At 53.9% G+C, this 18,404-nt stretch overlaps 1 protein-coding gene across 2 annotated transcripts in view; it reads left to right on the forward strand.

The window, feature by feature from the left end:
• The window catches only part of LOC146053819 (uncharacterized), a 53,888-nt gene that overhangs the window by 19,659 nt on the left and 15,825 nt on the right, over positions 1 to 18,404 (forward strand). The window contains exon 3 of one of the 2 annotated variants that reach the window (XM_083168030.1): positions 17,330 to 17,416. In XM_083168030.1, coding sequence (XP_083024156.1) covers positions 17,330 to 17,416 — 87 coding nt within the window. The remainder of the gene's footprint in view (positions 1 to 17,329; positions 17,417 to 18,404) is intronic. The other variant, XM_083168031.1, reaches the window with a different exon arrangement.

The following is an 18,404-nucleotide window of genomic DNA, read 5'->3' on the forward strand; positions in this document are numbered from 1 at the left end:
TCATTATTATCCCCCATCAGCCCCTCTGACACGACCAGTGAGTACACAACATCTGCCAGCTCATGTGTTACTATGGCGTACATGGATACGTGCGGGGCGCGGCCAGTGGCTGCCCCCTTCTCATTCATTATTATCCCCCATCAGCCCCTCTGACACGACCAGTGAGTACACAACATCTGCCAGCTCATGCGTTACTATGGCGTACATGGATACGTGCGGGGTGCGGCCATTGGCTGCCCCCTTCTCATTCATTATTATCCCCCATCAGACCCTCTGACACGACCAGTGAGTACACAACATCTGCTAATGTGTTACTATGGCGTACATGGATACGCGCGGGGCGCGGCCAGTGGCTGCCCCCTTCTCATTCATTATTATCCCCCATCAGCCCCTCTGACACGACCAGTGAGTACACAACATCTGCCAGCTCATGTGTTACTATGGCGTACATGGATACGTGCGGGGCGCGGCCAGTGGCTGCCCCCTTCTCATTCATTATTATCCCCCATCAGCCCCTCTGACACGACCAGTGAGTACACAACATCTGCCAGCTCCTGTGTTACTATAGCGTACATGGATACGTGCGGGGCGCGGCCAGTGGCTGCCCCCTTCTCTTTCATTATTTTCCCCTATCAGCCCCTCTGACACGACCAGTGAGTACACATCTGCCAGCTCCTGTGTTACTATGGCGTACATGGATACGTGCGGGGCGCGGCCAGTGGCTGCCCCCTTCTCATTCATTATTATCCCCCATCAGCTCCTCTGACACGACCAGTGAGTACACAACATCTGCCAGCTCCGGTGTTACTATGGCGTACATGGATACGTGCGGGGCGCGGCCAGTGGCTGCCCCCTTCTCATTCATTATTGTCCCTCATCATCCCCTCTGACACGACCAGTGAGTACACACCATCTGCCAGCTCATGTGTTACTATGGCGTACATGGATACGTGCGGGGTGCGGCCAGTGGCTGCCCCCTTCTCATTCATTATTATCCCCCATCAGCCCCTCTGACACGACCAGTGAGTACACAACATCTGCCAGCTCCTGTGTTACTATGGCGTACATGGATACGTGCGGGGTGCGGCCAGTGGCTGCCCCCTTCTCATTCATTATTATCCCCCATCAGCCCTCTGACACGACCAGTGAGTACACAACATCTGCCAGCTCATGTGTTACTATGGCGTACATGGATACGTGCGGGGCGCGGCCAGTGGCTGCCCCCTTCTCATTCATTATTATCCCCCATCAGCCCCTCTGACACGACCAGTGAGTACACAACATCTGCCAGCTCCTGTGTTACTATGGCGTACATGGATACGTGCGGGGCGCGGCCAGTGGCTGCCCCCTTCTAATTCATTATTATCCCCCATCAGCCCTCTGACACGACCAGTGAGTACACAACATCTGCCAGCTCATGTGTTACTATGGCGTACATGGATACGTGCGGGGCGCGGCCAGTGGCTGCCCCCTTCTCATTCATTATTATCCCCCATCAGCCCTCTGACACGACCAATGAGTACACAACATCTGCCAGCTCCTGTGTTACTATGGCGTACATGGATACGTGCGGGGCGCGGCCAGTGGCTGCCCCCTTCTCATTCATTATTATCCCCCATCAGCCCCTCTGACACGACCAGTGAGTACACAACATCTGCTCATGTGTTACTATGGCGTACATGGATACCTGCGGGGCGCGGCCAGTGGCTGCCCCCTTCTCATTCATTATTATCCCCCATCAGCCCCTCTGACACGACCAGTGAGTACACAACATCTGCCAGCTCATGTGTTACTATGGCGTACATGGATACGTGCGGGGCGCGGCCAGTGGCTGCCCCCTTCTCATTCATTATTATCCCCCATCAGCCCCTCTGACACGACCAGTGAGTACACAACATCTGCCAGCTCCTGTGTTACTATGGCGTACATGGATACGTGCGGGGCGCGGCCAGTGGCTGCCCCCTTCTCATTCATTATTATCCCCCATCAGCCCTCTGACACGACCAGTGAGTACACAACATCTGCCAGCTCATGTGTTACTATGGCGTACATGGATACGTGCAGGGCGCGGCCAGTGGCTGCCCCCTTCTCATTCATTATTATCCCCCATCAGCCCTCTGACACGACCAATGAGTACACAACATCTGCCAGCTCCTGTGTTACTATGGCGTACATGGATACGTGCGGGGCGCGGCCAGTGGCTGCCCCCTTCTCATTCATTATTATCCCCCATCAGCCCCTCTGACACGACCAGTGAGTACACAACATCTGCTCATGTGTTACTATGGCGTACATGGATACCTGCGGGGCGCGGCCAGTGGCTGCCCCCTTCTCATTCATTATTATCCCCCATCAGCCCCTCTGACACGACCAGTGAGTACACAACATCTGCCAGCTCCTGTGTTACTATGGCGTACATGGATACGTGCGGGGCGCGGCCAGTGGCTGCCCCCTTCTCATTCATTATTATCCCCCATCAGCCCCTCTGACACGACCAGTGAGTACACAACATCTGCCAGCTCCGGTGTTACTATGGCGTACATGGATACGTGCGGGGCGCGGCCAGTGGCTGCCCCCTTCTCATTCATTATTATCCCTCATCATCCCCTCTGACACGACCAGTGAGTACACACCATCTGCCAGCTCATGTGTTACTATGGCGTACATGGATACGTGCGGGGTGCGGCCAGTGGCTGCCCCCTTCTCATTCATTATTTTCCCCCATCAGCCCCTCTGACACGACCAGTGAGTACACAACATCTGCCAGCTCCTGTGTTACTATGGCGTACATGGATTTGTGCGGGGTGCTGCCCCCTTCTCATTCATTATTATCCCCCATCAGCCCCTCTGACACGACCAGTGAGTACACAACATCTGCCAGCTCCTGTGTTACTATGGCGTACATGGATACGTGCGGGGCGCGGCCAGTGGCTGCCCCCTTCTCATTCATTATTATCCCCCATCAGCCCTCTGACACGACCAGTGAGTACACAACATCTGCCAGCTCCTGTGTTACTATGGCGTACATGGATAGGTGCGGGGCGCGGCCAGTGGCTGCCCCCTTCTCATTCATTATTATCCCCCATCAGCCCTCTGACACGACCAGTGAGTACACAACATCTGCCAGCTCCTGTGTTACTATGGCGTACATGGATACGTGCGGGGCGCGGCCAGTGGCTGCCCCCTTCTCATTCATTATTTTCCCCCCATCAGCCCCTCTGACACGACCAGTGAGTACATAACATCTGCCAGCTCATGTGTTACTATGGTGTACATGGATACGTGCGGGGCGCGGCCAGAGGCTGCCCCCTACTCATTCATTATTATCCCCCATCAGCCCCTCTGACACGACCAGTGAGTACACAACATCTGCCAGCTCATGTGTTACTATGGCGTACATGGATACGTGCGGGGCGCGGCCAGTGGCTGCCCCCTTCTCATTCATTATTATCCCCCATCAGCCCCTCTGACACGACCAGTGAGTACACAACATCTGCCAGCTCCTGTGTTACTATGGCGTACATGGATACGTGCGGGGCGCGGCCAGTGGCTGCCCCCTTCTCATTCATTATTATCCCCCATCAGCCCTCTGACACGACCAGTGAGTACACAACATCTGCCAGCTCATGTGTTACTATGGCGTACATGGATACGTGCAGGGCGCGGCCAGTGGCTGCCCCCTTCTCATTCATTATTATCCCCCATCAGCCCTCTGACACGACCAATGAGTACACAACATCTGCCAGCTCCTGTGTTACTATGGCGTACATGGATACGTGCGGGGCGCGGCCAGTGGCTGCCCCCTTCTCATTCATTATTATCCCCCATCAGCCCCTCTGACACGACCAGTGAGTACACAACATCTGCTCATGTGTTACTATGGCGTACATGGATACCTGCGGGGCGCGGCCAGTGGCTGCCCCCTTCTCATTCATTATTATCCCCCATCAGCCCCTCTGACACGACCAGTGAGTACACAACATCTGCCAGCTCCGGTGTTACTATGGCGTACATGGATACGTGCGGGGCGCGGCCAGTGGCTGCCCCCTTCTCATTCATTATTATCCCTCATCATCCCCTCTGACACGACCAGTGAGTACACACCATCTGCCAGCTCATGTGTTACTATGGCGTACATGGATACGTGCGGGGTGCGGCCAGTGGCTGCCCCCTTCTCATTCATTATTTTCCCCCATCAGCCCCTCTGACACGACCAGTGAGTACACAACATCTGCCAGCTCCTGTGTTACTATGGCGTACATGGATTTGTGCGGGGTGCTGCCCCCTTCTCATTCATTATTATCCCCCATCAGCCCCTCTGACACGACCAGTGAGTACACAACATCTGCCAGCTCCTGTGTTACTATGGCGTACATGGATACGTGCGGGGCGCGGCCAGTGGCTGCCCCCTTCTCATTCATTATTATCCCCCATCAGCCCTCTGACACGACCAGTGAGTACACAACATCTGCCAGCTCCTGTGTTACTATGGCGTACATGGATAGGTGCGGGGCGCGGCCAGTGGCTGCCCCCTTCTCATTCATTATTATCCCCCATCAGCCCTCTGACACGACCAGTGAGTACACAACATCTGCCAGCTCCTGTGTTACTATGGCGTACATGGATACGTGCGGGGCGCGGCCAGTGGCTGCCCCCTTCTCATTCATTATTTTCCCCCCATAAGCCCCTCTGACACGACCAGTGAGTACACAACATCTGCCAGCTCATGTGTTACTATGGTGTACATGGATACGTGCGGGGCGCGGCCAGAGGCTGCCCCCTACTCATTCATTATTATCCCCCATCAGCCCCTCTGACACGACCAGTGAGTACACAACATCTGCCAGCTCATGTGTTACTATGGCGTACATGGATACGTGCGGGGCGCGGCCAGTGGCTGCCCCCTTCTCATTCATTATTATCCCCCATCAGCCCTCTGACACGACCAGTGAGTACACAACATCTGCCAGCTCTTGTGTTACTATGGCGTACATGGATACGTGCGGGGCGCGGCCAGTGGCTGCCCCCTTCTCATTCATTATTATCCCCCATCAGCCCCTCTGACACGACCAGTGAGTACACAACATCTGCCAGCTCCTGTGTTACTATGGCGTACATGAATACGTGCGGGGCGCTGCCAGTGGCTGCCCCCTTCTCATTCATTATTATCCCCCATCAGCCCCTCTGACACGACCAGTGAGTACACAACATCTGCTCATGTGTTACTATGGCGTACATGGATACGTGCGGGGCGCGGCCAGTGGCTGCCCCATTCTCATTCATTATTATCCCCCATCAGCCCCTCTGACACGACCAGTGAGTACACAACATCTGCCAGCTCCTGTGTTACTATAGCGTACATGGATACGTGCGGGGCGCGGCCAGTGGCTGCCCCCTTCTCTTTCATTATTATTCCCCATCAGCCCTCTGACACGACCAATGAGTACACAACATCTGCCAGCTCATGTGTTACTATGGCGTACATGGATACGTGCGGGGCGCGGCCAGTGGCTGCCCCCTTCTCATTCATTATTATCCCCCATCATCCCCTCTGACACGACCAGTGAGTACACAACATCTGCCAGCTCCTGTGTTACTATGGCGTACATGGATACGTGCGGGGCGCGGCCAGTGGCTGCCCCCTTCTCATTCATTATTATCCCCCATCAGCCCCTCTGACACGACCAGTGAGTACACATCTGCCAGCTCATGTGTTACTATGGCGTACATGGATACGTGCGGGGCGCGGCCAGTGGCTGCCCCCTTCTCATTCATTATTATCCCCCATCAGCCCCTCTGACACGACCAGTGAGTACACAACATCTGCCAGCTCCTGTGTTACTATGGCGTACATGGATACGTGCGGGGCGCGGCCAGTGGCTGCCCCCTTCTCATTCATTATTATCCCCCATCAGCCCTCTGACATGACCAGTGAGTACACAACATCTGCCAGCTCCGGTGTTACTATGGCGTACATGGATACGTGCGGGGCGCGGCCAGTGGCTGCCCCCTTCTCATTCATTATTATCCCCCATCAGCCCCTCTGACACGACCAGTGAGTACACAACATCTGCCAGCTCCTGTGTTACTATGGCGTACATGGATACGTGCGGGGGCGCGGCCAGTGGCTGCCCCCTTCTCATTCATTATTATCCCCCATCAGCCCCTCTGACACAACCAGTGAGTACACAACATCTGCTCATGTGTTACTATGGCGTACATGGATACCTGCGGGGCGCGGCCAGTGGCTGCCCCCTTCTCATTCATTATTATCCCCCATCAGCCCCTTTGACACGACCAGTGAGTACACAACATCTGCTCATGAGTTACTATGGCGTACATGGATACGTGCGGGGCGTGGCCAGTGGCTGCCCCCTTCTCATTCATTATTATCCCCCATCATCCCCTCTGACACGACCAGTGAGTACACAACATCTGCCAGCTCCTGTGTTACTATGGCGTACATGGATACGTGCGGGGTGCGGACCGTGGCTGCCCCATTCTCATTCATTATTATCCCCCCATCAGCCCCTCTGACACGACCAGTGAGTACACAACATCTGCCAGCTCCTGTGTTACTATGGCGTACATGGATACGTGCGGGGTGCGGACCGTGGCTGCCCCATTCTCATTCATTATTATCCCCCATCAGCCCCTCTGACACGCAGTGAGTACACAACATCTGCCAACTCCTGTGTTACTATGGCGTACATGGATACGTGCGGGGTGCGGCCAGTGGCTGCCCCCTTCTCATTCATTATTATCCCCCATCAGCCCTCTGACACGATCAGTGAGTACACAACATCTGCCAGCTCCTGTGTTACTATGGCGTACATGGATACGTGCAGGGCGCGGCCAGTGGCTGCCCCCTTCTCATTCATTATTATCCCCCATCAGCCCTCTGACACGACCAATGAGTACACAACATCTGCCAGCTCTTGTGTTACTATGGTGTACATGGATACGTGCGGGGCGCGGCCAGTGGCTGCCCCCTTCTCATTCATTATTATCCCCCATCAGCCCCTCTGACACGACCAGTGAGTACACAACATCTGCCAGCTCCTGTGTTACTATGGCGTACATGGATACGTGCGGGGCGCGGCCAGTGGCTGCCCCCTTCTCATTCATTATTATCCCCCATCAGCCCCTCTGACACGACCAATGAGTACACAACATCTGCCAGCTCATGTGTTACTATGGCGTACATGGATACGTGCGGGGCGCGGCCAGTGGCTGCCCCCTTCTCATTCATTATTATCCCCCATCAGCCCTCTGACACGACCAGTGAGTACACAACATCTGCCAGCTCCTGTGTTACTATGGCGTACATGGATACATGCGGGGCGCGGCCAGTGGCTGCCCCCTTCTCATTCATTATTATCCCCCATCAGCCCTCTGACACGACCAATGAGTACACAACATCTGCCAGCTCTTGTGTTACTATGGTGTACATGGATACGTGCAGGGCGCGGCCAGTGGCTGCCCCCTTCTCATTCATTATTATCCCCCATCATCCCCTCTGACACGACCAGTGAGTACACAACATCTGCCAGCTCCTGTGTTACTATGGCGTACATGGATACGTGTGGGGAGCGGCCAGTGGCTGCCCCCTTCTCATTCATTATTATCCCCCATCATCCCCTCTGACACGACCAGTGAGTACACAACATCTGCCAGCTCCTGTGTTACTATGGCGTACATGGATACGTGTGGGGCGCGGCCAGTGGCTGCCCCCTTCTCATTCATTATTATCCCCCATCATCCCCTCTGACACGACCAGTGAGTACACAACATCTGCCAGCTCCTGTGTTACTATGGCGTACATGGATACGTGTGGGGCGCGGCCAGTGGCTGCCCCCTTCTCATTCATTATTATCCCCCATCATCCCCTCTGACACGACCAGTGAGTACACAACATCTGCCAGCTCCTGTGTTACTATGGTGTACATGGATACGTGCAGGGCGCGGCCAGTGGCTGCCCCCTTCTCATTCATTATTATCCCCCATCATCCCCTCTGACACGACCAGTGAGTACACAACATCTGCCAGCTCCTGTGTTACTATGGCGTACATGGATACATGCGGGGCGCGGCCAGTGGCTGCCCCCTTCTCATTCATTATTATCCCCCATCAGCCCCTCTGACACGACCAGTGAGTACACAACATCTGCTCATGTGTTACTATGGCGTACATGGATACGTGCGGGGTGCGGCCAGTGGCTGCCCCCTTCTCATTCATTATTATCCCCCATCAGCCCTCTGACACGACCAGTGAGTACACACCATCTGCCAGCTCATGTGTTACTATGGCGTACATGGATACGTGCGGGGCGCGGCCAGTGGCTGCCCCCTTCTCATTCATTATTATCCCCCATCAGCCCTCTGACACGACCAATGAGTACACAACATCTGCCAGCTCTTGTGTTACTATGGTGTACATGGATACGTGCAGGGCGCGGCCAGTGGCTGCCCCCTTCTCATTCATTATTATCCCCCATCATCCCCTCTGACACGACCAGTGAGTACACAACATCTGCCAGCTCCTGTGTTACTATGGCGTACATGGATACGTGCAGGGCGCGGCCAGTGGCTGCCCCCTTCTCATTCATTATTATCCCCCATCATCCCCTCTGACACGACCAGTGAGTACACAACATCTGCCAGCTCCTGTGTTACTATGGCGTACATGGATACGTGTGGGGCGCGGCCAGTGGCTGCCCCCTTCTCATTCATTATTATCCCCCATCAGCCCCACTGACACGACCAATGAGTACACAACATCTGCCAGCTCTTGTGTTACTATGGTGTACATGGATACGTGCAGGGCGCGGCCAGTGGCTGCCCCCTTCTCATTCATTATTATCCCCCATCAGCCCCTCTGACACGACCAGTGAGTACACAACATCTGCTCATGTGTTACTATGGCGTACATGGATACGTGCGGGGTGCGGCCAGTGGCTGCCCCCTTCTCATTCATTATTATCCCCCATCAGCCCTCTGACACGACCAGTGAGTACACACCATCTGCCAGCTCATGTGTTACTATGGCGTACATGGATACGTGCGGGGTGCGGCCAGTGGCTGCCCCCTTCTCATTCATTATTATCCCCCATCAGCCCTCTGACACGACCAGTGAGTACACAACATCTGCCAGCTCATGTGTTACTATGGCGTACATGGATACGTGCGGGGCACGGCCAGTGGCTGCCCCCTTCCCATTCATTATTATCCCCCATCAGCCCCTCTGACACGACCAGTGAGTACACAACATCTGCTAATGTGTTACTATGGCGTACATGGATACGTGCGGGGCGCGGCCAGTGGCTGCCCCCTTCTCATTCATTATTATCCCCCATCAGCCCCTCTGACAAGACCAGTGAGTACACAACATCTGCCAACTCATGTGTTGCTATGGCGTACATGGATACGTGCGGGGTGCGGCCAGTGGCTGCCCCCTTCTCATTCATTATTATCCCCCATCAGCCCTCTGACACGACCAGTGAGTACACAACATCTGCCAGCTCTTGTGTTACTATGGCGTACATGGATACGTGCGGGGTGCGGCCAGTGGCTGCCCCCTTCTCATTCATTATTATCCCCCATCAGCCCTCTGACACGACCAGTGAGTACACAACATCTGCCAGCTCCTGTGTTACTATGGCGTACATGGATACGTGCGGGGCGCGGCCAGTGGCTGCCCCCTTCTCATTCATTATTATCCCCCATCAGCCCCTCTGACACGACCAGTGAGTACACAACATCTGCCAGCTCATGTGTTACTATGGTGTACATGGATACGTGCGGGGCGCGGCCAGTGGCTGCCCCCTTCTCATTCATTATTATCCCCCATCAGCCCTCTGACACGACTAGTGAGTACACAACATCTGCCAGCTCCTGTGTTACTATGGCGTACATGGATAAGTGCGGGGTGCGGCCAGTGGCTGCCCCCTTCTCATTCATTATTATCCCCCATCAGCCCTCTGACACGACCAATGAGTACACAACATCTGCCAGCTCATGTGTTACTATGGCGTACATGGATACGTGCGGGGCGCGGCCAGTGGCTGCCCCCTTCTCATTCATTATTATCCCCCATCAGCCCTCTGACACGACCAGTGAGTACACAACATCTGCCAGCTCATGTGTTACTATGGCGTACATGGATACGTGCGGGGCGCGGCCAGTGGCTGCCCCCTTCTCATTCATTATTATCCCCCATCAGCCCCTCTGACACGACCAGTGAGTACACAACATCTGCTCATGTGTTACTATGGCGTACATGGATACGTGCGGGGTGCGGCCAGTGGCTGCCCCCTTCTCATTCATTATTATCCCCCATCAGCCCTCTGACACGACCAGTGAGTACACACCATCTGCCAGCTCATGTGTTACTATGGCGTACATGGATACGTGCGGGGTGCGGCCAGTGGCTGCCCCCTTCTCATTCATTATTATCCCCCATCAGCCCTCTGACACGACCAGTGAGTACACAACATCTGCCAGCTCATGTGTTACTATGGCGTACATGGATACGTGCGGGGCGCGGCCAGTGGCTGCCCCCTTCTCATTCATTATTATCCCCCATCAGCCCCTCTGACACGACCAGTGAGTACACAACATCTGCCAGCTCATGTGTTACTATGGCGTACATGGATACGTGCGGGGCACGGCCAGTGGCTGCCCCCTTCCCATTCATTATTATCCCCCATCAGCCCCTCTGACACGACCAGTGAGTACACAACATCTGCTAATGTGTTACTATGGCGTACATGGATACGTGCGGGGCGCGGCCAGTGGCTGCCCCCTTCTCATTCATTATTATCCCCCATCAGCCCCTCTGACAAGACCAGTGAGTACACAACATCTGCCAACTCATGTGTTGCTATGGCGTACATGGATACGTGCGGGGTGCGGCCAGTGGCTGCCCCCTTCTCATTCATTATTATCCCCCATCAGCCCTCTGACACGACTAGTGAGTACACAACATCTGCCAGCTCCTGTGTTACTATGGCGTACATGGATAAGTGCGGGGTGCGGCCAGTGGCTGCCCCCTTCTCATTCATTATTATCCCCCATCAGCCCTCTGACACGACCAATGAGTACACAACATCTGCCAGCTCATGTGTTACTATGGCGTACATGGATACGTGCGGGGCGCGGCCAGTGGCTGCCCCCTTCTCATTCATTATTATCCCCCATCAGCCCTCTGACACGACCAGTGAGTACACAACATCTGCCAGCTCATGTGTTACTATGGCGTACATGGATACGTGCGGGGCGCGGCCAGTGGCTGCCCCCTTCTCATTCATTATTATCCCCCATCAGCCCCTCTGACACGACCAGTGAGTACACAACATCTGCTCATGTGTTACTATGGCGTACATGGATACGTGCGGGGCGCGGCCAGTGGCTGCCCCCTTCTCATTCATTATTATCCCCCCATAATCCGGGACTCTGTAGGGTCTACATAAAAAAAAAAAAAAAAAGGAACTGCTCAGTGCCCATGGAAAAACAACACTGGGGGAAAGTGGTATTCTGACACTGCAATGTATCACTGAGCTAGGACATGCCCCTCCCACACCTAACTCTGCACATGTTACATCTGCCCCCCTGCAGTGCAGCATGGTGTCACCCAGGTGCACAGTTACTGGCTGCTTCTGTATGTAGCCCACACATGCTGGGAAGTGGTAGTCTCACACTGCAATGTACGTCTGAGCTAGGACACGCCCCTCCTACACCTAACTCTCTGCTCATGTTACATCTGCCCCACTGCAGCGCCGCACGGTGTTACAGGTTCTCAGTTACTGGCTGCTTCTGCATGTAGCCCACACCTAACTTTCTGCTCATGTTACATCTGCCCCACTGCAGCGCCGCACCATACCTCCCAACATGCCCGATTTTATCGGGACAGTCCCGATTGTCAGGGCCTGTCCCGCTGTCCCACCCACGGGCGGCAGTGTCCCGCGGTGTGGGGGGACTGTTGGGAGTCCCCCCGTCAGATGCTAAGCAGCGGGGAATAAACGCTGTGCGCATAGCGTCTATTCCCGCAGCCAGGGGGCTGGGGGCATGGCTAGAGGCTCACAGAGCCTCTGGGTCATGCCCCCATAGCGGCAAAATGGGGCCTTGCGGGAGAGCCGCTAGTATAGGCCACGAACCCAAATTAGGCCACGCCCCCGAAAATTTTGGCACGTCTGCGGCGCGCAGCAGCAGCGTCCCGCCTGCTGACCTGCCAAAGTTGGGAGGTATGTCGCACGGTGTTACAGGTGCTCAGTTACTGGCTGCTTCTGCATGTAGCCCACACCTAACTCTCTGCTCATGTTACATCTGCCCCACTGCAGCGCCGCACGGTGTTACAGGTGCTCAGTTACTGGCTGCTTCTGCATATAGCCCACAGATATTTGGCAGCTTTATTCTCACACAGCAATGTAGCTCTGAGCTACGCCCCCTCCGTCCCTGTATTAGACTCGGTATCAGTCCCGGTATCAGTCCCGGTATCAGTTTCTGTTTTACACTGTTGGCTCCTGTAATGTCCCTGTAATGGTCCCTGTATCATTCCCTAAATTAGTCCCTGTATCTGTCCCTGTTTCTCGCATTGGGTGAAATTTAATAGGATGAGAGTATCAGAAATTGAGAGATCTGGTGAGAAATCTCACACTACAATACCAGCCTGATTTTGCAGTGTGAATGATTGCCGCTTTCTCACCAGATCTCTCACTTTCTGATACTCTCATCCTCTTAAATTTCACTCACTGGGCGGTATTCAATGAGGCTGATTCGCCAGGTTTTTATGGCGATTTTGTGCTGTTTGGCGAATTTCTGACTAAAACGGTGAATCACCCTATTCAATGAGCAGATGGCGAATACATTTCAAGGGTTTTTTCGCCATGATTCATGAATACTGCCCACTGTATCAGTCCCTGTATCTGTCCACGTATCCATTCCTGTTTCAGTATCTGTATCGGTCCTTGTATCAGTCCCTCTATCTGTCTCTGTATCAGACCCTGTATCAGTCCCTGTATCCCTCCCTGTATCAGTCCCTGTATCCCTCCCTGTATCCCTCCCTGTATCCCTCCCTGTATCCCTCCCTGCATCATAGCCTGTATCAGACCCTGTATCCCTCCCTGTATCAGACCCTGTATCCCTCCCTGTATCAGACCCTGTATCCCTCCCTGTATCAGACCCTGTATCCCTCCCTGTATCAGACCCTGTATCCCTCCCTGTATCAGACCCTGTATCCCTCCCTGTATCAGTCCCTGTATCCCTCCCTGTATCAGACCCTATATTCGTCCCTGTTTCTATCTCTGTATCCCTCCTTGTATCAGTCCATGTATCTGACCATCTAGCTGTCCCTGTATCAGACCCTGTATCGGTCCCTGTATCCCTCCCTGCATTGATCCCTGTATCCATCCCTGTTTCTAACTCTGTATCCCTCCCTATATCGGTCCCTGTATCTCTCCCTGTATCATGCCCTGTATCGGTCCCTGTATCAGACCCTGTATCGATCCCTGTATCAGACCCTGTATTGATCCCTGTATCAGACCCTGTATCAATCCCTGTACCAGACCCTGTATCGATCCCTGTACCAGACCCTGTATCGGTCCCTGTATCCCTCCCTGCATTGATCCCTGTATCAGACCCTGTATCTATCCCTGTTTCTAACTCTGTATCCCTCCCTGTATCAGTCCCTGTATCCCTCCCTGTATCCCTCCCTGTATCCCTCCCTGTATCCCTCCCTGTATCAGTCCCTGTATTGATCCCTGTATCAGACCCTGTATTGATCCCTGTATCATACCCTGTATTGATCCCTGTATCATACCCTGTATCGGTCCCTGTATCCCTCCCTGTATCATACCCTGTATCGGTCCCTGTATCCCTCCCTGTACCATACCCTGTATCGGTCCCTGTATCCCTCCCTGTACCATACCCTATATCGATCCCTGCATCTGACCCTGTATCGGTCCCTGTTTCTATCTCTGCATCCCTCCCTGTATCTGTCCCTGTATCCCTCCCTGTATCCCTCCCTGTATCTGTCCCTGTATCCCTCGCTGTATCTGTCCCTGTATCAGACCCTGTATCATAGCCTGTATCGGTCCCTGTATCATAGCCTGTATCGATCCCTATAACAGACCCTATATCCGTCCCTGTTTCTATCTCTGTATCCCTCCCTGTATCTGTCCCTGTATCCCTCCCTGTATCAGACCCTGTATCTGTCCCTGTATCCCTCGCTGTATCTGTCCCTGTATCAGACCCTGTATCTGTCCCTGTATCTGTCCCTGTATCCGTCCCTGCATCCGTCCCTGCATCATAGCCTGTATCGGACCCTGTATCATACCCTGTATCGGTCCCTGTATCCCTCCCTGTAACAGACCCTGTATCGGTCCCTGTATCCCTCCCTGTATCAGACCCTGTATCGGTCCCTGTACCATATCCTGTATCCCTCCCTGTATCAGACCCTGTATCGGTCCCTGTACCATACCCTGTATCGGTCCCTGTATCCCTCCCTGTATCGGTCCCTGTATCATAGCCTGTATCGATCCCTATAACAGACCCTATATCCGTCCCTGTTTCTATCTCTGTATCCCTCCCTGTATCAGACCGTGTATCTGTCCCTGTATCAGACCCTATATCTGTCCCTGTATCAGACCCTGTATCTGACCCTCTGTAAGGGTTCTGGGAGTGTCCCCACCAAACCCTAACTCTGTTGCCTCTCACTGGAGTCGACGGATGTGTGCAGGGCTAGGCTTTGCCTGTACCCGTCCCGGCTGTAAGGGTGAATTAGGTCCGCACAGACTCAGGCAGGTCTTATATACAGACAACACGTCCACCGAGGCTAGGAGAGAGCAAGGGGACAAACTAACTACTGCCCACAAGAAGCGGGGAACTCCCAGAAACCCCAGGGGAGCAACAATGCTCAGGAGATGAGACACTATAAAAATGAATGCACCGGTACCTATAGTGCCAATACAGGGTGCAGGTGTAACAATACACTAAGGTATAATAAGCAACTGTAACAATGCCAAACAATGATCTGGTGGGTAATCCCCAACTTATCTGTAAGATGTACACAGCAGGGAAGTAGGGACACAACAGCATAGACTGGCAGGACAACCCAGAACGGGTACACTGGATCGCAGGGATGACACTCTGGATACACGGCACGCCAAACTGGCTGGACAGGCGAGGGATAACCCCCAGGGACCAGGAACACCACTGAACACAGCATTACAGGATCCAAGGATCACGAGTGACCGGCAGGAACACAGCAAGACTGGAGTTCAGACTGAAACATGAGGCTAACAAGACAGTATAACTGGCAGGGCTACACAGGCCCAGATCCTTTATCAAGGCTTCTGGTAATTAGCGCAGCTGTGCACTCCAAGCTAGCAGGGTTTAATCAACACACACTTGTGCATAATTGAGGACTGGACTGAAATGGCACAGACTCACCACTGGAGGCCACCAGAGAGTCGATACAGACACAGGCTGCAATAAACCCATGACAGGTAAGAAAGACAGGAGTCATAGGTGATGACTCCTAACACCCTCTATCTGTCTCTGGATCAGTCCCTGTATCAGACCCTGTATCAGACCCTGTATCAGACTCTGTATCAGTCCCTGTATCAGACCCTGTATCAGACCCTGTATCAGACTCTGTATCAGTCCATGTATCTGTCTCTGTATCAGACCCTGTATCAGACCCTGTATCAGTCCCTGTATCAGTCCCTGTATCAGACCCTGTATCAGACCCTGTATCAGTCCCTGTATCAGACCCTGTATCAGACTCTGTATCAGTCCATGTATCTGTCTCTGGATCAGACCCTGTATAAGTCCCTGTATCAGACCCTGTATCAGTCCATGTATCAGACCCTGTATCAGACCCTGTATCAGACCCTGTATCAGACTCTGTATCAGTCCATGTATCAGACCGTGTATCTGTCTCTGGATCAGACCCTGTATCAGTCCCTGTATCAGTCCCTGTATCAGACCCTGTATCAGTCCCTGTATCAGTCCCTGTATCAGTCCCTGTATCTGTCTCTGGATCAGACCCTGTATCAGACCGTGTATCTGTCTCTGGATCAGACCCTGTATCAGTCCCTGTATCAGTCCCTGTATCAGTCCCTGTATCTGTCTCTGGATCAGACCCTGTATCAGTCCCTGTATCAGTCCCTGTATCAGTCCCTGTATCTGTCTCTGTATCAGACCCTGTATCAGTCCCTGTATCAGTCCCTGTATCAGTCCCTGGATCAGACCCTGTATCAGTCCCTGTATCAGTCCATGTATCTGACCCTATATCTGTCCCTGTATCAGACCCTGTATCAGACCCTGTATCAGTCCATGTATCTGTCTCTGGATCAGACCCTGTATCAGTCCCTGTATCTGTCTCTGTATCAGACCCTGTATCAGACCCTGTATCAGTCCCTGTATCAGACCCTGTATCTGTCTCTGGATCAGACCCTGTATCAGACCCTGTATCCGTCCCTGTTTCTATCTCTGTATCCCTCCCTGTATCAGTCCATGTATCTGTCCCTGTATCTGACCCTCTATCTGTCCCTGTATCAGACCCTGTCTCAGTCCATGTATCAGACCCTGTATCGATCCCTGTTTCTATCTCTGTATCCCTCCCTGTATCAGACCCTGTATCGATCCCTGTTTCTATCTCTGTATCCCTCCCTGTATCTGTCCCTGTATCAGACCCTGTATCAGTCCCTGTATCAGACCCTGTATCCCTCCCTGTATCTGTCCCTGTATCAGACCCTGTATCCCTCCCTGTATCCCTCCCTGTATCTGTCCCTGTATCAGACCCTGTATCAGACCCTGTATCAGTCCCTGTATCAGACCCTGTATCAGTCCCTGTATCAGACCCTGTATCCCTCCCTGTATCTGTCCCTGTATCAGACCCTGTATCCCTCCCTGTATCTGTCCCTGTATCAGACCCTGTATCCCTCCCTGTATCTGTCCCTGTATCAGACCCTGTATCCCTCCCTGTATCCCTCCCTGTATCTGTCCCTGTATCAGACCCTGTATCAGACCCTGTATCAGTCCCTGTATCAGACCCTGTATCAGTCCCTGTATCAGACCCTGTATCCCTCCCTGTATCTGTCCCTGTATCAGACCCTGTATCCCTCCCTGTATCCCTCCCTGTATCTGTCCCTGTATCAGACCCTGTATCAGACCCTGTATCAGTCCCTGTATCAGACCCTGTATCAGTCCCTATATCAGACCCTGTATCCCTCCCTGTATCTGTCCCTGTATCAGACCCTGTATCCCTCCCTGTATCCCTCCCTGTATCTGTCCCTGTATCAGACCCTGTATAACTTTATTGTTTCCAGGAGCTGCTACTTCTGACGTTTCTCTCAGTAGAAGATTCGGCAGCCAGACACCAAATATACCAAAACCCAAACCAGAGATGCCATGCGGTGAGTACCCAAGGCTCAGCACCCCCCCCTGGTGCCACTCTGGGGCTATGTGCCACACTCACCCAGGAACAGGCTGATGTTTCCTGTATGGCAAAGTGGTGGAAACAAGAGGCTCCCTTAGGGTTCAGCTAATTACATACAACTATAGGAAAGGAACAGAAATATGTGTGTAATTATTGTTATTAATACGGGTTCCCTCCATATCACACTAGCAATATGGCAAAAAGGTTCACATCTCCCCAGTCACTCCGGGCCATGTCTCCCCAGTCACTCCGAGCGATGTCTCCCCAGTCACCCCGGGTCATGTCTCCCCAGTCACCCCGGGTCATGTCTCCCCAGTCACTCCGGGTCATGTCTCCCCAGTCACTCCGGGTCATGTCTCCCCAGTCACTCCGGGCCATGTCCCCCCCAGTCACTCCGGACGATGTCTCCCCAGTCACTCCGGACGATGTCTCCCCAGTCACTCCGGGCCATGTCTCCCCAGTCACTCTGGGCCATGTCTCCCCAGTCACTCCGGGCCATGTCTCCCCAGTCACTCTGGGCCATGTCTCCCCAGTCACTCCGGGCCATGTCACTCCGGGCCACGTCTCCCCAGTCACTCCGGGCGATGTCTCCCCAGTCACTCCGGGCCATGTCTCCCCAGTCACTCCGGACGATGTCTCCCCAGTCACTCCGGACGATGTCTCCCCAGTCACCCCGGACGATGTCTCCCTAGTCACTCCGGGCCACGTCTCCCCAGTCACTCCGGACGATGTCTCCCCAGTCACTCCGGGCCATGTCTCCCCAGTCACTTCGGACGATGTCTCCCCAGTCACTTCGGACGATGTCTCCCCAGTCACTCCGAGCGATGTCTCCCCAGTCACTCCGGACGATGTCTCCCCAGTCACTCCGGACGATGTCTCCCCAGTCACCCCGGACGATGTCTCCCTAGTCACTCCGGGCCACGTCTCCCCAGTCACTCCGGGCCATGTCTCCCCAGTCACTCCGG

Source organism: Crinia signifera, unplaced genomic scaffold, assembly GCF_055691185.1.
Source record: "Crinia signifera unplaced genomic scaffold, ASM5569118v1 HAP2_SCAFFOLD_212, whole genome shotgun sequence".
NCBI classification, from domain to species: domain Eukaryota; kingdom Metazoa; phylum Chordata; class Amphibia; order Anura; family Myobatrachidae; genus Crinia; species Crinia signifera.